The sequence below is a fragment of the Entelurus aequoreus genome, linkage group LG06, assembly GCF_033978785.1.
Source record: "Entelurus aequoreus isolate RoL-2023_Sb linkage group LG06, RoL_Eaeq_v1.1, whole genome shotgun sequence".
Taxonomy (NCBI): Eukaryota; Metazoa; Chordata; class Actinopteri; order Syngnathiformes; family Syngnathidae; genus Entelurus; species Entelurus aequoreus.
Window position 1 is genome coordinate 7,239,280 of NC_084736.1, and position 22,121 is coordinate 7,261,400.

At 39.2% G+C, this 22,121-nt stretch overlaps 1 protein-coding gene and 1 long non-coding RNA gene across 2 annotated transcripts; one reads left to right on the plus strand and one right to left on the minus strand.

The window, feature by feature from the left end:
* Positions 1-847: 847 nt before the first annotated feature.
* On the plus strand, positions 848-15,119 carry LOC133651791 (myosin heavy chain, fast skeletal muscle-like). The gene is made up of 39 exons (XM_062049915.1): positions 848-1,066; positions 1,924-2,067; positions 2,154-2,310; positions 3,195-3,222; positions 3,292-3,403; positions 3,468-3,560; positions 4,782-4,845; positions 4,944-5,042; positions 5,149-5,252; positions 5,763-5,901; positions 6,013-6,131; positions 6,213-6,362; positions 6,443-6,613; positions 6,701-7,007; positions 7,191-7,261; positions 7,335-7,422; positions 7,511-7,628; positions 7,740-7,863; positions 7,957-8,093; positions 8,175-8,430; positions 8,506-8,748; positions 8,852-9,028; positions 9,125-9,270; positions 9,351-9,441; positions 9,538-9,927; positions 10,013-10,139; positions 10,210-10,328; positions 11,435-11,631; positions 11,759-11,942; positions 12,023-12,188; positions 12,387-12,511; positions 13,321-13,629; positions 13,692-13,895; positions 13,987-14,112; positions 14,182-14,352; positions 14,444-14,548; positions 14,638-14,733; positions 14,809-14,940; positions 15,055-15,119. The coding sequence occupies exons 1-39, from the start codon at positions 863-865 to the stop codon at positions 15,070-15,072; spliced, it is 5,811 nt and encodes a 1,936-aa protein (XP_061905899.1). The 5' UTR covers positions 848-862; the 3' UTR covers positions 15,073-15,119.
* Positions 14,647-21,022, minus strand: LOC133651793 (uncharacterized). Its single transcript, XR_009826490.1, has 3 exons — positions 20,941-21,022; positions 20,639-20,681; positions 14,647-14,932 (listed from the first exon to the last, which is right to left on the minus strand). It is a non-coding gene; the product is annotated as an uncharacterized LOC133651793 (long non-coding RNA).
* Positions 21,023-22,121: the final 1,099 nt, after the last annotated feature.

A 22,121-nucleotide genomic window follows, 5' to 3' on the forward strand; every position in this document is an offset into this window, starting at 1 on the left:
ATATTTATGCATACCTGTACAGTACATACAAAGTGTATTTCTTCTTGCTCTGTATTTGACATTTTGAATATTGTACACTTTTCATCACTTCTTTCATGTTTTATATGCAACTGGTTGTATGAATAAACTTACCCTATTTACCTCATGTTTGTAATGTATTAATTTGGTATACCCAATATGGCTCATAGTTCTATCAATTCAATTTTAAGAATTTATGTGAGCATTTTAAATCATACATACAGTATTATAGACACTATTTTATGAAATACTTGTTTTAATATGGAATATAACAAATTACATATGCATATTTTTTTTATTTGAATAAAATGTAGTGTTGTAGGGTAAGTCTGTCACATTTGGGCTCAGTACCATTAAAGCAGATGGTGTAACATCATACTACAGTTCCTAAATTCTAATTACAAATGCATGAGTCACTAAATAGGCAACAGGCAAATCAGAGGACATGACCAAGTTAAGTGCAAGGCGAGTGCTGACCAGGCACCCCAATCCTCTATAAATGAGGCAGCCCTAGACCTCTGCATGACCTGGTAGGCTTACAACACAGGTGAGTGTGTTGACATCAGAATTCCTCTCGTTTTGTACACACCTTTACGTATATATCCTGAGAGCCGGCGTCCTTTGTATTTGTGGTGTATTTCTTATTCTTGAACCTGTTTACTAAGATTCTGGGACCTAACTAGTCAATATTTCTCTTTATTTTCAAAGCATTACAAGACTCCATTGGACACCATTTTTTTTAAGGACAAAGGTAAACTAATTAACATATAGTATGTGTAAGGAGACAAAACCAAACACTTGCTGATATTCTCATGCTTTTGGTAGTCTCCATTAAAGTGCCATAATGAGCACCGACGCGGAGATGGCGCAGTATGGCGCCGCCGCCATTTACCTGCGGAAACCAGAGAGGGAACGGATAGAGGCACAGGCGGCTCCATTTGATGCAAAAACCGCCTTCTTTGTGGTTGATCCCGCTGAGATGTACCTTAAGGGTAAACTCACGAAGAGGGAAGGTGGTAAAGCCACTATTGAAACAGATGGCGCAAAGGTAAGGAATTTGTACTACGGCTGGACTAATCCTGTTTTCTATCCACTTTCTAGTAAAATGTTGATATCATACGATGATGCTCATGTTTCTTTCATTTTGTAGAAAATGTATTTAGTGCGTATTAGGGATGTCCGATAATGGCTTTTTGCCGATATCCGATATTCCGATATTGTCCAACTCTTTAATTACCGATACCGATATCAACCGATACCGATATCAACCGATATATGCAGTCGTGGAATTAACACATTATTATGCCTAATTTGGACAACCAGGTATGGTGAAGATAAGGTACTTTTTAAAAAAATTATTAAAATAACATAAATAAATTAATGAATAAAAAAGAAAGTACAACAATATAAAAACAGTTACATAGAAACTAGTAATGAATGAAAATTAGTAAAATTAACTGTTAAAGGTTAGTACTATTAGTGGACCAGCAGCACGCACAATCATGTGTGCTTACGGACTGTATCCCTTGCAGACTGTATTGATATATATTGATATATAATGTAGGAACCAGAATATTAATAACAGAAAGAAACAACCCTTTTGTGTGAATGAGTGTAAATGGGGGGAGGGAGGTTTTTTGGGTTGGTGCACTAATTGTAAGTGTATCTTGTGTTTTTTATGTTGATTTAATTAAAAAAAAAAAAAAACCATACCGATAATAAAAAAAACGATACCGATAATTTCCGATGTTACATTTTAACGCATATATCGGCCGATAATATCGGCAGGCCGATATTATCGGACATCTCTAGTGCATATTCATCGGTAAACACAATTAAACATAAAAAGAAAAAAAGGAAAAAAAAGGGGAAACAATTAGATTAAAAAAACATATCTAATTTCAGACCGTCACTGTCAAAGAGACTGACATCCTCCCCAGAAATCCTCCCAAGTTCGATAAAATCGAGGACATGGCCATGATGACCCACCTCAACGAGCCTTGTGTTTTGTATAACCTCAAAGAGCGTTATTCCTCATGGATGATCTATGTGAGTTTTCATTTTGAACAACCCTTAATTTACATATTTATCATATGCAAGCATTTACAATGCTAACTTCTCGTCTGCTGTTACAGACCTACTCTGGGTTGTTCTGCGTTGTCGTGAATCCCTATAAGTGGCTTCCTGTGTACGACACAGTATGCGTAGAAGCGTACAGAGGAAAAAAGAGGATTGAGGCACCACCCCACATCTTCTCCATCTCTGACAATGCCTACCAGGCAATGCTCACTGGTAAGCCTAAGAAACACGAGATTGTCAATAACGTTGTTAGAATAAATGTTTCTAAATTATCACAAAAACTTTGAGTTACATTGAGAGTCTGGTGAGAAGATAAAAGCTGTCTTTGAAACCTACCAAGAAGAAGGCTCGTAAAACTCCACTGTAACCCTTCATGTGGGAAAGCCACATGAAGGGTTTTGTGTTTTGTATGGTAATCAACAGAAAGATATTGTTCTAACCAGAGGACTTCAAAAGCGGAGAGATGGCAGGCTCTGCCCAATTTCCAGACGACCTCTTTTTGAAGTATTTTACGAACTCTTTTTGAACAATTTTACGAACCTTTCTCCTTTGGAAGCAGTGGTGGCCGTGTGGTCGGGGAGGGTCCAAAACAAAAGAAGGAGGCGTGCAATCTTTCGGCAGAACGTAATGTCACTGTGCAAGGGTACAGATGTGCACGTTTCTCCTCACTGAAATGATAAATGATAAATGGGTTATACTTGTATAGCGCTTTTCTACCTTCAAGGTACTCAAAGCGCTTTGACACTATTTCCACATTCACCCATTCACACACACATTCACACACTGATGGCGGGAGCTGCCATGCAAGGCGCTACCAGCACCCATCAGGAGCAAGGGTGAAGTGTCTTGCCCAAGGACAAAACGGACGTGACTAGGATGGTAGAAGGTGGGGATTGAACCCCAGTAACCAGCAACCCTCCGATTGCTGGCACAGCCACTCTACCAACTTCGCCACGCCATCCCCCACATTGAATTCTGTCTCGGTTTGATTCTTTGCTTCTTGTCTTGTTTAATAGATGTCATCTGTGTTTGAACCTGACAAACGTATTACAGGAATGCTAAAAACTGAATGTGTGTCTATTGTGTTCATGTTACAGATCGTGAGAACCAGTCTGTCCTCATTACGTGAGTATAGTACATAATATCAGGTTAAATTATTTAGTAAAGTATGGCATTTTGTTTCATCTAACTCAGCGGAGAATCCGGCGCAGGAAAGACTGTCAACACCAAGCGTGTCATCCAGTACTTTGCAACAATTGCAGCTATTGGATCCAAGAAGGCGGATGCATCACCAGGCAAAATGCAGGTAAATTCAGTTGCCGGAAAAACCTGAAGGAAGTTAGTAATGTATTTTAAATGTCCTTTTTCAGGGCTCCCTTGAGGACCAAATTGTTGCAGCCAACCCTCTCCTGGAGGCCTATGGTAATGCCAAGACTGTGAGAAATGACAACTCATCCCGTTTTGTAAGTATATAAATTCATTTAAAGATTTCCTAATTTGTACACTACCGTTCAAAAGTTTGGGGTCACTGTGAAATGTCATTTTTGAAGGAAAAGCACTGTACTTTTCAATGAAGATAACTTTAAACTAGTCTTAACTTTAAAGAAATACACTCTATACATTGCTAATGTGGTAAATGACTATTCTAGCTGCAAATGTCTGGTTTTTGGTGCAATATCTACATAAGTGTATAGAGGCCCATTTCCAGCAACTATCACTCCAGTGTTCTAATGGTACAATGTGTTTGCTCATTGGCTCAGAAGGCTAATTGATGATTAGAAAACCCTTGTGCAATCATGTTCACACATCTGAAAACAGTTTAGCTCGTTACAGAAGCTACAAAACTGACCTTCCTTTGAGCAGATTGAGTTTCTGGAGCATCACATTTGTGGGGGTCAATTAAACGCTCAAAATGGCCAGAAAAAGAGAACTTTCATCTGAAACTCGACAGTCTATTCTTGTTCTTAGAAATGAAGGCTATTCCACAAAATTGTTTGGGTGACCCCAAACTTTTGAACGGTAGTGTATATGTTAAAAATAAACACTTTTTAAAATATGTCCATATGTTGAGAAGTAAAACAATACAATGGAGGGCTAATATCAATTGTATCTCTTTATGAAAGCAGAATTTTAACTTAATGATTAAGTCAATGCAATGATTAAGAAGTGGAAAATAAGCTTGGCAAAATATATAATTTGTTTGTTTAATGTTGAACAGTTTTTTACCACAGTAAAGAAAATGTGCATGTGCAGAAATACTGTTTTTTAGACAATTTTCTAAAAAACTAGTACATGTTGGGCTTGATCAAGTTCATCAAAGTTAGACAGAACATGCAAATCACTGTTTTTACCTAAGCTGGCCTTAGCTGCTGCTTTCCTGGTAGTATGGCATCTCTTTAAAAAGCCTTGTTTTTTTTTTTACAAAGCTTCAGATCTCGGTGCCTGCTCAACGTTTTTTTTTTAGTTCTCTGTGTGTTTGGTCTCCTAATGTACTCTAAAACAATCAGTACCCAACAAATTAAACACATAGCTACACCTCTGACCTCCGTAATTAAATACTTATCTCATCATTTGTTTAAAACTCATCATTTTACACGGGCCGGTCAGGATCAGGTAAAGGGTGAGATTGTGGCCCCCAGGTCGTACTTTGCCCAAAATTTCTGTTGTTTTCTGAACCTTTATAGGGTAAATTCATTAGAATCCACTTTGGCTCTACTGGAAAGCTGTCCTCTGCTGATATTGAAACATGTGAGTACTTTAAACTGTCAAATGCTGATTGTTTCGTGGGATGATAACAATAGAAAATAGAAGAATATCACAGTCTGATATTTAATTTGCTAATGTAGATCTGCTGGAAAAGTCCCGTGTCACCTTCCAGTTGTCTGCTGAAAGGAGTTACCATATCTTCTACCAGCTGATGACTGGACACAAGCCTGAGCTGCTGGGTAAATTATACAAGATATAACACTAAATTCAAAAACATAGCAAGATAATGGCCCCCTTGCAAGAATTGATTTGAGAATTAAATGTATGGTTTCTTCTTCCGGTCAGAGGCTCTTTTGATCACTACCAATCCCTATGACTATCCGATGATCAGTCAGGGGGAAATCACTGTCAAGAGCATCAATGATGTGGAAGAGTTCATTGCAACAGATGTAAGTAAATAATTAATGTAGGAGACAGAATTAGGGGTTTTAAGAGCAATGCGTGTGTGGGGATGGGGGTGGGTGGGTGGGGTGTCTGCTGGGATGAGGCGGTCACTGGTCACATGAACATGGGTGCTGCTGTGAGCTTTACTTGACCGGAAGTATTTAATGACATGCATTCAACTGTGTCAATTGAGAAAATGGGAAACAGGAGAGAGGCCAGGTTGGGATTCCGTGTTTTTTTGTTTTCTGCTTATTATATGCTTTATTTTCTGCCATAATGCTTTATTTTGTGCCATTTGTGTCATCTTTTTTTCTCTGACATGATAAATTCACTTCAAATATATAAGCCAGAGCCAAGCGTGGAATTTAAACTCAGAACCCATCCCTACATCTCAGCGACCACCAGAAAATGTGGCTCCAACAATTAAAATACAATGCAATTGCATTTATTGAAGTGTGTTAATTGTACACATTGATGTTTAGGTTTACAATAATCCTGAGTAATGTACATTTCAGACTGCTATTGACATCCTGGGCTTCAGTGCAGAGGAGAAAGCTGGCATCTACAAGCTGACTGGAGCTGTGATGCATCATGGCAACATGAAATTCAAGCAGAAACAGCGTGAGGAGCAGGCTGAACCTGATGGCACTGAGGGTATGTCTTGCAATTAATAATTAGTAATAATGGTAACAATGGTGGGGTTATGATACTATATCAGGCCTGTTCAGTATGACACTTTGTAACTGGTAATTAATTGTTCCTTAGTGGCTGACAAGATTGCCTACCTTCTGGGTCTGAACTCTGCGGATATGTTGAAAGCTCTGTGCTACCCCAGAGTCAAAGTTGGAAATGAGATGGTGACCAAAGGTCAGACCGTTCCACAGGTCAGGAAAATATATTTTTCATTCAAAATGTAACCATTTTAATATAACCTGGAGAAATTTGAATACGAAATTCTGTTTTAGGTTAACAATGCCGTCTCAGCTTTGTGCAAGTCCATCTATGAGAAAATGTTCTTGTGGATGGTCATCCGTATCAATGAGATGTTGGACACAAAGCAGCCGAGACAGTTCTTCATTGGAGTGTTGGATATTGCTGGATTTGAGATCTTTGATGTGAGTTACAAGACAATGTTTAAAGTTGGACTAATCACATGTATGAATAAATAAATTAATGATGTATCTGTATGCTGTAGTACAACAGTTTGGAGCAACTGTGCATTAACTTCACCAATGAGAAACTGCAACAGTTCTTCAACCAACACATGTTTGTCCTGGAGCAAGAGGAATACAAGAAAGAAGGCATTGAGTGGGAATTCATTGACTTCGGTATGGACTTGGCTGCCTGCATTGAGCTTATTGAGAAGGTGAGAAGAATATTTCCGTACATTTTATTGCAAATCTTGATTTATAAGTGGCTGACAAAAACCTCCTGTTTTTTACTCCTACTTTAGCCGATGGGCATCTTCTCCATTCTTGAAGAGGAGTGCATGTTCCCTAAGGCGTCGGACACAACGTTCAAAAACAAGCTATATGATCAGCATCTTGGTAAGACCAAGGCTTTTGAGAAGCCAAAACCTGCAAAAGGCAAGGCGGAGGCCCACTTCTCTCTGGTTCACTATGCTGGTACTGTGGACTACAATATCTCTGGCTGGTTGGACAAGAACAAAGACCCCCTGAATGACAGCGTTATCCAGCTCTACCAGAAAGCAGCAAACAAACTGCTAGCCATGTTGTATGCAGCTCATGCTTCAGTTGAAGGTAATATCTGAAATACCAAATGTGTACACTGCCTAGGATCCTGTCAAACTGGTTTAATACACAACAATACCCATCAAGTCAGAAAACCATATTTTTTGCACAACACCATTGACAAAGTTAATTGTATGAATTATATAGCGGGGTTGTTACTTTGCCTTATACTTACTATGTTTTGACACACAGATGCTGGTGCAAAGAGGGGAGGTGGAAAGAAGAAAGGGAGTTCCTTCCAGACTGTGTCTGCTCTTTTCAGAGTATGTCTTACATTAGCTAAACTTTGATCGTCAAGAAAAGTTGCAGATCATTTATCTTTTTAATGACCCACAGGAGAACTTAGCCAAACTGATGACCAACTTGAGGAGCACTCACCCTCACTTTGTGCGCTGCCTGATTCCCAATGAATCAAAGACCCCAGGTTAAATTACTTTACCTTGTTTTTAGTATATATGCGATGCAGCAATGTCAACAATGTTATTACAAGCAATATATACTGACGATTGCAGGTCTGATGGAAAACTTCTTGGTCATCCACCAGCTGAGATGCAATGGTGTGCTGGAGGGCATTAGAATCTGCAGAAAGGGCTTTCCCAGCAGAATCCTCTACGCTGATTTCAAGCAAAGGTAAACATGAATTTCAGTTTGTTAAAATGCCTTCCACTTATCAAATTGTACGACACCTGGTCAAACTTGAATATTATTCATGAAACAAAACAATCTACCTTTATCTTACAGATACAAAGTTTTGAATGCCAGTGTCATACCTGACGGCCAGTTCATTGACAACAAGAAGGCCTCAGAGAAACTGCTGGGATCCATTGATGTGGATCACACTCAGTACAAGTTTGGACACACAAAGGTGCGTTCCCAGAGATAGCATTAAGTATTATGTACACATGTCCTGTTGTATCAATATTTGTTCATGACTAATTTCCTCTATTTGATGACCTAGGTATTCTTCAAAGCTGGTTTACTCGGTACACTGGAGGAGTTGAGGGATGAGAGACTGGCTACGCTGGTGACCATGACTCAGGCTCTCTTTAGAGGATATGTTATGAGGAAAGAGTTTGTAAAGATGATGGAGAGGAGGTATTTCTATACTCTTTACAATAGTGATCTCTACCTCAATGTCACACCCACAATATTTACCTACTTATATCTATCTCACAGAGAATCTATCTTCAGTATTCAGTACAACATCCGTTCCTTCATGAATGTGAAAAACTGGCCGTGGTTGAAGCTGTACTTCAAGATCAAGCCTCTCTTGAAGAGCGCCGAGACTGAAAAAGAACTGCAGCAGATGAAGGAGAATTATGATAAGATGCAATCAGATCTGGCTACATCTATGGCCAAAAAGAAAGAGATGGAGGAGAAAATGGTTTCCTTGCTGCAGGAGAAGAATGACCTGCTACTGCAAGTAGCAGCAGTAAGTGAGAAGAACAACTTTACAAAACCTGAAGGTTATACTTATAAAATTAAAATGTTTCTGTTTTTATTGTAGGAAACCGATAACCTCTCAGATGCTGAGGAAAGGTGTGAGGGGCTCATTAAGAGCAAGATCCAGCTTGAGGCCAAATTCAAAGAAACAACCGAGAGACTGGAAGATGAAGAAGAAATCAATGCTGAGCTGACTGCCAAGAAAAGGAAGCTGGAAGATGAATGCTCAGAGTTGAAGAAAGATATTGATGACATGGAACTCACCTTGGCTAAAGTAGAAAAGGAGAAACATGCCACTGAAAACAAGGTTCCAGTTTCTAATGATTCCCATTAAAATAAATATTTAGAAACAATGTATTGGATTTAGGAAAACTGTTCCAAAGTATATCAAATCAATCCCAATATTTCAGGTGAAAAACCTGACAGAGGAGATGGCAACTCAGGACGAGTCGATTGCCAAGTTGACAAAGGAAAAGAAATCCCTTCAAGAGACCCACCAGCAAACACTGGATGATCTCCAAGCAGAGGAAGACAAAGTCAACACTCTGACCAAGGCCAAGACTAAGCTGGAACAGCAAGTGGATGATGTAAGAAGGTCATTATGTTGACCTTAAGGATTTGCCCTGGCATTATTGGCTGTCTGTTAAATGCCATAATTAATTTACATGACTGTTATGTAACAGCTTGAGGGCTCACTGGAGCAAGAGAAGAAGATTCGTATGGACCTTGAGAGAGCCAAGAGGAAGCTTGAGGGAGATTTGAAACTTGTCCAGGAATCCATAATGGATCTGGAGAATGACAAACAGCAATCAGATGAAAAACTCAAAAAGTACGTAAGCATGTATCCATGAGATTCCTACTTTCTCATTTGGAAATGAAATGGCATGTATTTTCCCCTTTTACTCAAAGGAAAGAGTTTGAGACCAGTCAGCTTCTCAGCAAGATTGAAGATGAACAGTCTCTTGGTGCTCAACTCCAAAAGAAAATTAAGGAACTCCAGGTAAATTAATCAAATGATTTGATTTCAAGGTTCACAAGGTAATCATTGTGTTTCAGATAGTTCACTTTTTTTGGTTCACCCTATCATCAAACCCAGGCTCGTATTGAGGAGCTGGAAGAGGAAATGGAGTCTGAGCGGGCTGCTAGGGCCAAGGTGGAGAAGCAGAGGGCTGACCTCTCCAGAGAGCTGGAGGAGATCAGTGAGAGGCTTGAAGAAGCTGGTGGAGCAACGGCCGCTCAGATTGAGATGAACAAAAAGCGCGAGGCTGAGTTCCAGAAGCTGCGTCGTGATCTAGAAGAGTCCACCCTGCAGCATGAGGCTACAGCAGCTGCTCTCCGCAAGAAACAGGCAGACACTGTTGCAGAGCTGGGAGAGCAGATAGACAACCTCCAGCGTGTCAAGCAGAAGCTGGAGAAGGAGAAGAGCGAGTACAAGATGGAGATTGATGATCTCTCCAGCAACATGGAGGCTGTTGCCAAATCTAAGGCTAGTATATTTCATTGGGGTGACTTAATTCCACTTAAATGATCAAATACTCAATATTACCAAAACATTTGATTTTTGGTGACAGGGCAACTTGGAGAAAATGTGCAGAAGTCTTGAAGATCAGTTTGGAGAACTCAAAGCAAAAAATGATGAGCACGTTCGTCAGCTAAACGATATCAATGTTCAAAGAGCAAGACTCCAAACTGAGAATGGTGAGACAGGTCTTATAAAAAAGTGATGATATCTGCAATATTAAATCCCCCCCAATTATTTTCAATTTAGGTGAGTATTCACGCCAGATTGAAGAGAAGGAATCCCTTGTTTCCCAGCTGACCAGGGGAAAGCAGGCGTTCACTCAGCAAATTGAGGACCTCAAGAGGCAGATTGAAGAGGAAGTGAAGGTATTAAAAAGTTTGAATAGTTAATTCAGCAAACACTTTTGACACATTATACCAAATGATTTGTGTTTATACACTATATTGCCAAAAGTTTTTGGCCGCCTGCCTTGACTCACATATGAACTTGAAGTGCCATCCCATTCCTAACCAATAGGGTTCAATATGATGTCGGTCCTCCTTTTGCAGCTATTACAGCTTCAACTCTTCTGGGAAGGCTGTCCACAAGGTTGCGGAGTGTGTTTATAGGAATTTTCCACCATTCTTTCAAAAGCGCACTGGTGAAGTCACACACTGATGTTGGTCGAGGTCTGGCTCTCAGTCGCCGTTGTAATTCATCCCAAAGGTGTTCTATCGGGTTCAGGTCAGGACTCTGTGCAGGCCAGTCAAGTTCATCCACACCAGACTCTGTCATCCATGTCTTTATGGACCTTGCTTTGTGCACTGGTGCACAGTCATGTTGGAAGAGGAAGGGGCCCGCTCCAAACTGTTCCCACAAGGTTGGGAGCATTCGAAGTTCCTTTCACTGGAACTAAGGGGTCAAGACCAACTCCTGAAAAACAACCCCACACCATAATTCCTCTTACACCAAATTTCACACTCGGCACGATGCAGTCCGAAATTTAGCGTTCTCCTGGCAACCTCCAAACCCAGACTGGTCCGTCAGATTGCCAGATGGAAAAGCGTGATTCATCACTACAGAGATGAATCAGCTTTGCATTGGACTTGGTGATGTATGGCTTATATGCAGCTGCTCGGCCATGGAAACCCATTCCATGAAGCTCTCTGCGTACTGTACGTGGGCTAATTGGAAGGTCACATGAAGTTTGGAGCTCTGTAGCAACTGACTTTGCAGAAAGTCGGCGACCTCTTTGCACTATGCTCTTCAGCATCCGCTGACCCCTCTCTGTCAGTTTACATAGCCTACCACTTCATGGCTAAGTTGCTGTTGTTCCCAAACTCTTACTTTCTATAAATCTACTATATAGATGTATGGGAACAACCACAAACATATTTTAATGATAGTAAAGAGAAGGTTTGAGGGAGAAATTCAATAAAATAATTTTTTTACAGAACAAGCGAGTGATCATTGTAATTTGACTATGCATTAGGCCAAGAATGCCCTGGCCCATGCTGTTCAGTCTGCCCGCCATGACTGTGATCTGCTCAGAGAGCAGTTTGAGGAGGAGCAGGAGGCCAAAGCTGAGCTGCAGCGAGGAATGTCCAAGGCCAACAGTGAGGTGGCGCAGTGGAGGACCAAATACGAGACTGATGCTATCCAACGCACCGAAGAGCTGGAAGAGGCCAAGTATGTAAAGTCTCACAAAATACCATAGTATACTAGTGCAGGCCATTTTAATCCATCGTATTTTCATCCTAACTTCTTTTCTGCACATACACAGTGTAACCAGTGACATTCTTATTGCCCCTTACAGGAAGAAGCTTGCCCAGCGTCTCCAAGATGCTGAGGAGTCCATTGAAGCTGTGAGCTCTAAGTGTGCCTCTTTGGAGAAGACCAAGCAGAGGCTGCAGGCTGAGGTGGAGGACCTTATGATTGATGTGGAGAGAGCTAACGCCCTGGCTGCCAACCTGGACAAGAAGCAGAGGAACTTTGACAAGGTGGGATAGCAATTAAAATCAAAATGAACAAATGTTCAAAAACACGGTGCTTTAGTGTTAATCTTCTAAAATATGTTCAGGTCCTGGCTGAATGGAAACAGAAGTATGAGGAATGTCAGGCAGAGCTGGAAGGAGCTCAAAAGGAGGCTCGTTCTCTCAGTACCGAACTCTTCAAGATAAAGAACTCTTATGAGGAAGCTCTTGATCAGCTGGAGACCACGAAGAGGGAGAACAAGAACCTGCAACGTGAGTCATTCATGCCAAATGTGATTTACGTATACATACTTTATGTAAGTCATTTAAGTTCTGTGACTTTGATGCAAAAACTAATGCAGAATTTGTCAACATATTTTATATTTAACTTTCATTACAACATGCTTAAATACATAGTTGTATACATTGTATACAAGGAGCGATTCAGTTTAGTGTGTTTATTCTTTATAGAGGAGGTCTCAGACCTGACTGAACAGATTGGAGGAACTGGAAAGACCATCCATGAGCTGGAAAAGGCCAAGAAAACTGTGGAAAATGAAAAGTCTGAAATTCAGATAGCACTGGAGGAGGCAGAGGTAAATACAGTCCAATCTTTATCTATGTTATAAATAGAGATGTCCGATAATATCGGTCTGCCGATATTATCGGCCGATAAATGCGTTAAAATGTAATATCGGAAATTATCGGTATCGTTTTTTTTATTATCAGTATCGTTTTTATTTTTTATTTTTTTATTATTTTTTTATTAAATCCACATAAAAAACACAAGATACACTTACAATTAGTGCATCAACCCAAAAAACCTCCCTCCCCCATTTACACTCATTCACACAAAAGGGTTGTTTCCTTCTGTTATTAATATTCTGGTTCCTACATTATATATCAATATATATCAATACAGTCTGCAAGGGATACAGTCCGTAAGCACACATGATTGTGCGTGCTGCTGCTCCACTAATAGTACTAACCTTTAACAGTTAATTTTACACATTTTCATTAATTACTAGTTTCTATGTAACTGTTTTTATATTGTTTTACTTTCTTTTTTATTCAAGAAAATGTTTTTAATTGATTTATCTTATTTTATTTGATTCATTTTTAAAAAAAAGTACCTTATCTTCACCATACCTGGTTGTCCAAATTAGGCATAATAATGTATTAATTCCACGACTGTATATATCGGTTGATATCGGTATCGGTAATTAAAGAGTTGGACAATAGAGGCATATCGGATATCGGCAAAAAGCCATTATCGGACATCTCTAGTTATAAATATATATGAAAAACATATTTATTTGAAGCCATAGGAATATCAAATGCACGTTCAACAAGATTGCATGAAACTTGGGTAGCCAGAAGTACAGCATGATTTTTTTCCCTGCAGAGCACACTCGAGCATGAAGAAGCAAAGATTCTCCGTGTTCAGCTTGAGCTCAACCAGATCAAGGGTGAGGTTGACAGGAAGCTGGCTGAGAAGGACGAGGAGATAGAGCAGATCAAGAGGAACAGCCAGAGAGTTATTGACTCAATGCAGAGCACTCTTGATGCTGAGGTCAGAAGCAGGAATGATGCCCTGAGAATCAAGAAGAAGATGGAGGGAGACCTCAACGAGATGGAGATTCAGCTGAGCCATGCCAATAGACAGGCTGCTGAGTCCCAAAAACAACTGAGGAATGTCCAGGGACAACTCAAGGTAAGTTCATAATTGCTGCATTAAAATGAAGAGTCAAAGAAATTAAAGGTCTGCTTTGCCAGGATGCCCAACTGCACCTTGATGATGCTGTCAGAGGACAGGAGGAAATGAAGGAGCAGGTTGTCATGGTGGAGCGTCGAAACACCCTGATGCTGGCTGAAATTGAGGAGCTAAGAGCTGCTCTTGAGCAGACAGACAGATCACGCAAAGTGGCTGAGCAGGAGTTGGTTGATGCCAGTGAGCGTGTCGGACTTCTTCACTCTCAGGTTAATGTTCAATAACTGTACATTTATTTTCCTACACCGAAGCTGCTTGGTAATGCGTACCATATGAATTTGTCCGCTTTATGAAATTAAGAACACCAGCCTGCTGAACACCAAGAAGAAGCTGGAGTCCGACCTTGTCCAGATTCAGAGTGAAGTGGACGATGCTGTGCAGGAATCAAGAAATGCTGAGGAGAAAGCCAAAAAGGCTATCACTGATGTGAGTAGTAGCATTCTCCACTTACCGGTATCAAGTATTTATATTGAGACTACACTACCCACGATTTAGGCTGCTATGATGGCCGAGGAGCTGAAGAAAGAACAGGACACCAGCGCTCACCTGGAGAGGATGAAGAAGAACCTGGAGGTCACTGTCAAGGACCTGCAGCACCGTCTGGATGAGGCGGAGGATCTCGCCATGAAGGGTGGCAAGAAGCAGCTCCAGAAACTGGAGTCTCGGGTATGTAACGTTAAGTGTATACAGTAGTTGCATGACACAATTAACAGTTGAAATCAACATTTAATAACGTTAAATATGTCTTTCACTTCAGGTGCGTGAGCTTGAATCTGAAGTTGACGCAGAGCAGAGACGTGGAGCAGACGCTATCAAAGGAGTCCGCAAATATGAGAGGAGAGTGAAGGAGCTGACCTACCAGGTGTCTCCTTTTACAAGAATCATCAATGAACACTTTTAACGCTAAAATATACACATTATAATACTGTGTATGCATTATTATTCATATAGACTGAGGAGGACAAGAAGAACGTGAACAGACTTCAGGATCTGGTGGACAAACTTCAGCTTAAAGTCAAGGGGTACAAGAGACAGTCTGAGGAGGCCGTAAGTCGTTTTATCTTCAATATTGCTTATCGTAGAGTACTTTAATATTCTACTTTAACTCCATACCTTCCACAGGAGGAACAGGCCAACACTCACATGTCCAGACTCAGGAAGGTCCAGCATGAGCTGGAAGAGGCTCAGGAGCGTGCTGACATCGCCGAGTCCCAGGTCAACAAGCTGAGAGTCAAGAGCCGCGATGCTGGAAAGGTAAACAAAATGACCAACATTACCATCTTTGAACCATATTTTACCATAGAGTGTTTTCCAAGACTTAAATTGGGTGGGATAAAATACTCATTTTTGTTCTCGTTTTCCCCACAGTCTGACGTCGCTGAATAAAGAATTTGCTTTTGATGCCATTCAACAGAATTCATAAAATATGAACCAACTGTTAAAATGTCATCTTGCAATGCTTTCTACTCAATAAACCTTTCCAAGGTTGTATTAAATTGTACCATCATTCTTAAATCCTCATACCGTACAGAACGTAGGTCATCATCTGGCTTGCCGAAGAGTTTCATAGGGTCTACCAAACATCATCCCATTCAGTCTCACAAGAAAATGTCTCATTCTTGTACAAACCCCGTTTCCATATGAGTTGGGAAATTGTGTTAGATGTAAATATAAACTTGCTGAAATAAGCAGGGGCGTTGCTTGGATGGCAACATATGTTGCTCCAAAACCTGTATGTACCTCTCAGCATTAATGGCGCCTTCACAGATGTGTAAGTTACCCATGTCTTGGGCACTAATACACCCCCATCCCGTCACACATGCTGGCTTTTCAACTTTGCGCCTATAACAATCCGGATGGTTCTTTTCCTTTTTGGTCCGCAGGACACGACGTCCACAGTTTCCAAAAACAATTTGAAATGTGGACTCGTCAGACCACAGAACACATTTCCACTTTGTATCAGTCCATCTTAGATGAGCTCAGGCCCAGCGAAGCCGACGGCGTTTCTGGGTGTTGTTGATAAACGGTTTTCGCCTTGCATAGGAGAGTTTTAACTTGCACTTACAGATGTAGCGACCAACTGTAGTTACTGACAGTGGGTTTCTGAAGTGTTCCTGAGCCCATGTGGTGATATCCTTTACACACTGATGTCGCTTGTTGATGCGGTACAGCCTGAGGGATGGAAGGTCACGGGCTTAGCTGCTTACGTGCAGTGATTTCTCCAGATTCTCTGAACCCTTTGATGATATTGCGGAGCGTAGATGGTGAAATCCCTAAATTCCTTGCAATAGCTGGTTGAGAAAGGTTTTTCTTAAACTGTTCAACAATTTGCTCACGCATTTGTTGACAAAGTGGTGACCCTCGCCCCATCCTTGTTTGTGAATGACTGAGCATTTCATGGAATCTACTTTTATACCCAATCATGGCACCCACCTGTTCCCGATTTGCCTGCTCACCTGTGGGAGGTTCCAAATAAGTGTTTGACGAGCATTCCTCAACTTTATCAGTATTTATTGCCACCTTTCCCAACTTCTCTGGCACGTGTTGCTGGCATCAAATTCTAAAGTTAATGATTATTTGCAAAAAAAAATTGTTTTATCCGTTTGAACATCAAATATGTTGTCTTTGTAGCATATTCAACTGAATATGGGTTGAAAATGATTCGCAAATCATTGTATTCCGTTTATATTTACATCTAACACAATTTCCCAACTCATATGGAGACGGGGTTTGTACATAAGGATTGTAAATAATAAGCAAAATATCTCAAAAAGTGCAGTTTCCCTTTAAGCTTGTCGAGGTGAAACAAACTTAAAAATACATGCAAGAGTCCAGACTGACAGCTACACTACAAACAGCAACTGTCAACACGAGTGCTCTGCTGACTAACAGCAGTCATGCAAGAATCAAGTGTTTGTAATTTAAGCCATCCCACGACAGTAACGGCCAGGCTAAACACGCCATTCCAGACCTTGTTAGAATCATCTTTCACCTCTGTGGGTAAGCAGACGCATAAATTAACTCTGACCCCTCCCTGCGTAAAACATGTGAACAGCTCAGGCTGAATTCAATACATGCTTGTGTCTGCATGGTACTGAAGCAAGACACCCTTGTAGTAAATGGAAACTAAACTGACGTGTAACCCTCTAAATCAGGGGTCACCAACGCGGTGCCCGCGGGCACCAGGTAGCCCGTAAGGACCAGATGAGTCGCCCGCTGGCCTGTTCTAAAAATAGCTCAAATAGCAGCACTTACCAGTGAGCTGCCTCTATTTTTTAAATTGTATTTATTTACTAGCAGGCTGGTCTCGCTTTGCCCGACATTTTTAATTCTAAGAGAGACAAAACTCAAATAGAATTTGAAAATCCAAGAAAATATTTTAAAGACTTGCTCTTCACTTGTTTAAATAAATTCATTAATTTTTTTACTTTGCTTCTTATAACTTTCAGAAAGACAATTTTAGAGAAAAAATACAACCTTAAAAATTATTTTAGGATTTTTAAACACATATACCTTTTTACCTTTTAAATTCCTTCCTCTTCTTTCCTGACAATTTAAATCAATGTTCAAGTAAAAAAAAATTTTTTTATTGTAAAGAATAATAAATACATTTTAATTTAATTCTTCATTTTAGCTTCTGTTTTTTCAACGAAGAATATTTGTGACATATTTCTTCAAACTTATTATGGTTAAAATTCAAAAAAATTATTCTGGCAAATCTAGAAAATCTGTAGAACACACATTTAAATCTTATTTCAAAGTCTTTTGAATTTATTTTAAAATTTTTGTTCTGGAAAATCTAGAAGAAATAATGATTTGTCTTTGTTAGAAATATAGCTTGGTCCAATTTGTTATATATTCTAACAAAGTGCAGATTGGATTTTAACCTATTTAAAACATGTCATCAAAATTCTAAAATTAATCTTAATCAGGAAAAATTACTAATGATGTTCCATAAATTATTCTTTTAATTTTTTCAAAAAGATTCGAATTAGCTAGTTTTTCTTTTCTTTTTTTCGGTTGAATTTTGAATTTTAAAAAGTCAAAATTGAAGATAAACTATGTTTCAAAATGTAATTGTCATTTTTTTCGTGTTCAATTAAGTGTAAATATCATTAACTATTAATAATAACATAGAGTTAAAGGTCAATTGAGCAAATTGGCTATTTCTGGCAATTTATTTAAGTGTGTATCAAACTGGTAGCCCTTCGCATTAATCAGTACCCAATAAGTAGCTCTTGGTTTCAAAAAGGTTGGTGACCCCTGAGTTTGAGAATCGCTGAACATGATTACACAAATAAAATTACTTCCACACTGCAAATTATTTGCCACTTGCCAAGATTTAAAAGTTTCAGTTCTAGAAATGCCCCTAGTTTTTAAGAGATATTTACTTATTTTTACATCATAATCTTAATTTTAGCATAAGAATAGTTATTCTATTCTAGTTTAAAAATGTTAAAATTGAGGAAACAACTATTCAAACAAGAAATGTAGTCTTTCCCCACACATAGAACATCTTGTTTAAAGATTCTGCAGCCTCCCGAGGATGCTTAAATTAAGAATTAGGATAGGATAGGACTTTATTGTCATTGCACAAGTACAACAAAACTATGTTTTCAGCACAAACCCGTTCAAGATTAGACAAACAAACAGTGTACAGGGTTACAGAACAGGAACGCTGATGGGTCGCCAAAGGCGCCCCGTAAAAGATAAGAAAAAGGTCAAATGCTGGGGAAGGATGAGTAAAAAAAATACAATCTAGACTGGGCTCCTAAGGGGGTCTAGTCTGGAGTGGGAAAAAACCTCCATGCAATGCGCACATAAACACGTTACATTTAATCATGACAACTCGCAACAGAGGGGCGGGGAGAGGAAAGTCTGGGCTTCTCCGCTTAGGCTGCTGCCCCCGCGACCCGACCTCGGATAAGCGGAAGAAGATGGATGGATGGATAGGCTTAGAATTCATCTAAAATTCAGGCAGATTTAGGATCTTCAACATGCTTGCCTACACCACAGCACCTACCGTATGTCCTAAATCCAACTGCCATCTAGACACTTGTCATTTCCTTTGCTAAACTTTGCTATTATAAGTTCCATCCATCCATCCATCCATCCATTTTCTACCGCTTGTCCCGTTCGGGGTCGCTGGAGCCTATCTCAGCTGCATTCGGGCGGAAGGCGGGGTACACCCTGGACAAGTCGCCACCTCATCGCGGGCCCAACACATATGGACAGACAACATTCACACTCTTATAAGTGAAAAAGACATGTTCATTGGCCTTCAGGATGCACTGGGGTTGACTATGCCAGTGTTTTTCAACCACTGTGCCGCGGCACACTAGTGTGCCGTGGGATACAGTCTGGTGTGCCGTGAAAATATTTCATGCAAACCAGTAAATATAGTCTGAAAATGATGTGTTGTTATTGAGTGTTGGTGCTGTCTACACTGCAAAAAGTCAGTGTTCAAAAACAAGAAAAAAATAAATAAAATGAGGGGTATTTTATTTGAACTAAGCAAAATTATCTGCCAATAGAACAAGAAAATTCGGCTTGTCAAGACTTTCCAAAACAAGTAAAAATAGCTAACCTCAATGAACCCAAAAATACCTTAAAATAAGTATATTCTCACTAATAACAAGTGCACTTTTCTTGGTAGAAAAAAAAGAGACCTTTCTGCTCAATATGCTGAAAAATATGTTAGTGCCATTATCTTGACATAATGATATGCGCTCGGCATCATGATGTTTTTTTCATGCTTGAAGTAAGAAATTATTACTTTAAAAAAGCAGTTTTATACTTGTGAGTGTTGATGACACAGCTTTGCAACAGTTGATATTCTAGTTTCAAGCATGTTTTACCCAATATAGGTCATCAAATCTCAGCAACAAGCTGTAATATCTTACTGAGATCATTTAGGACCAAAACACTTAAAACAAGTAAAACACTCTAACATAAAATCTGCTTAGTGAGAAGAATGATCTTATCAGACAGAAAATAAACAAATATCACCCTTATTTGAGATATTTCATCTTACTTAGATTTCAGTTTTTGCAGTGTAGAGCTCAGCAGAGTAACCGTGTAATACTCTTCCATATCAGTAGGTGGCAGCCGGTAGCTAATTGCTTTGTAGATGTCGGAAACAGCGGGAGGCCTAATGCTTAAACCAAAAATAAACAAAATGTGAGTGCCTCTAAGAAAAGGCATTGAAGCTTAGGGAAGGCTATGCAGAACAAACCTGAACTGGCTACAAAGTAAACAAAAACAGAATGCTGGACGACAGCAAAGACTTACTGTGGAGCAAAGACAATGTACATCCGAAGGATAAAAACAACTGAAATATTATTGATTGCTAAAACAAAGTAGATGCGGGAAATATCGCTCAAAGGAAGATGTGAAACTGCTACAGGAAAATACCAAAAAAAAAGCCACCAAAATAGGAGCGCAAGACAAGAACTAAAACACTACACAGGAAAACATCAAAAAACTTAAAATAAGTCATGGTGTGATGTGACAGGTGGTGACAGTACACCAAGAGCTATAGTGATGCATGCTTGGTTATGGTTTAAAGTCATGTCCAACAATAGCGACAACGACTCTTTGCTGTCAACTGAGTTTCGTTTTTTAATGATTTGTGCTAGTGGTGTGCCTCAGGATTTTTTTCAACGCAAAAAATGTGCCTTGGCTCAAAAAAGGTTGAAAAACACTGGACTATGCTATTCATGCAGTCCCAAACGAGACATTTACAGTGCACTTGCGCCATCTAGTGGAGATAGGTGTACATTTCACGCCTTGTTCATGGAGTTGGTAGCCCAAAATAGCACACTACTTTGGAACTAATACAGATATATTAATACTTCCCACAATGTAAAAGTAACAACTGCTAATGGTAGAATGTAGTTTAAATATAATACAACACAAAGACGTTTGTGTACAGCAGAAAGCACCAACTCACCTCAGGATTAGGCTTGGTCTCCACTGTTCAACTGCCATGCCACCTAAATGACATAAACATACAAAAAGCAAACAGTTCAGTATTTGACATACATTAATCATAACAAACAACACAATAACATCAGGTTTATTGAGTGATACAATCGATGAAAAAGACCGATTTTGAATCCTGCTAGCTTGCTGAACACCTGCTAGCTTGCTAACAAAACATGACCAGAAAGTTAATGACGTACTTTAGTGGAGCTGTTTTAATATACTCTTCCTCATTATTATACATTATAATAAGCCAGATAAAACTCATACCTTACATTAATATCCTTGGATGTATTCTAACTCTTTTTTTTCTCCACTGCCTGGCTGGTGCTAGCTTAAATGCTAGCCCGTTAGCCACAACTTTTTATTTTTTTATTTTATTTTTTTATTTTTTTTTATTGAACAACAAACATAATTTTATAATTCACTCAACAAGGCACTTTCAACAACAAGAGAAAAAAAGCAAATACAAATAGAGTATTAAATATTATTCAATAATAATAATAAAAAATATATAAATAAATGAATAAAAAAAGACAAAAAGGGCTAGCTAAATCACTTTAAATGTTTTTAACAAAAATATCAATTTAAGGGCTTTTGTACATGATAGCCAGAACTGGCACATGCTATGTTTTTTTTTTTTTCCAAAGCCATATTTTATTAGTAAAGAAGCCCTTTTACGCCACTAAAAAAAACGTAATTATGAGATTTAAAAGTCCTTATGAGGTAAAAAAAATCAAAAAATCGAGATTGTGAGATAGTTAAAATTATGAGATTAGAACATCGTAAATATGAGATCAATTGAAATTATGAGACTGAGATAGGCTCCAGCGCCCCCCGCGACCCCAAAGGGAATAAGCGGTAGAAAACGGATGGATGGATGGACAAAAACTCGAAATGATGAGATAAAAAGTTATAATTATGAGATTTAAAACAATCGAAATTATAAAATAAAGTCGAAAATATGAGATAAAACGTCGAAATTATGAAATAAAACGTCAAAATTATGCGGTAAATCATAATTTTATCTCTTTTGTCTCATAATTTTGACTTTTTCTGTCATAATTATTGCTTTTAATCTCATAATCATGATTTACCATTGTGGGGTTTTTTTTAAAGATAGTTTTGAGGATTAAAAATGTGTACAATCGTGGTCAAAAGTTAACATACAGTTGTAAAGAACATAATGTCATGGCTGTCTTGAGTTTCCAATCATTTCTACAACTCTTATTTCATCACATGGACAAAGATAAAACCTTCTGGAGGAAAATTCTGTGGTCAGATGAAACAAAAATGGAGCTGTTTGGCCACAATACCCAGCAATAGGTTTGGAGGAGAAAAGGTTAGGTCTTTAATGCCAGGAACACCATCCCTACCGTCAAGCATGGTGGTGGTAGTATTATGCTCTGGGCCTGTTTTGCTGCCAATGGAACTGGTGCTTTACAGAGAGT

Bases quoted from the DNA above. Each gene is read 5' to 3' on its own strand.
- LOC133651791 (XM_062049915.1), top strand. From the start codon at position 863: ATGAGCACCGACGCGGAGATGGCGCAGTATGGCGCCGCCGCCATTTAC. The intron at 3,561-4,781 runs GTAAGTATATAA...GAACCTTTATAG, and splicing joins ATGACAACTCATCCCGTTTT to GGTAAATTCATTAGAATCCA. The intron at 9,271-9,350 runs GTACGTAAGCAT...TTTTACTCAAAG, and splicing joins TCAGATGAAAAACTCAAAAA to GAAAGAGTTTGAGACCAGTC.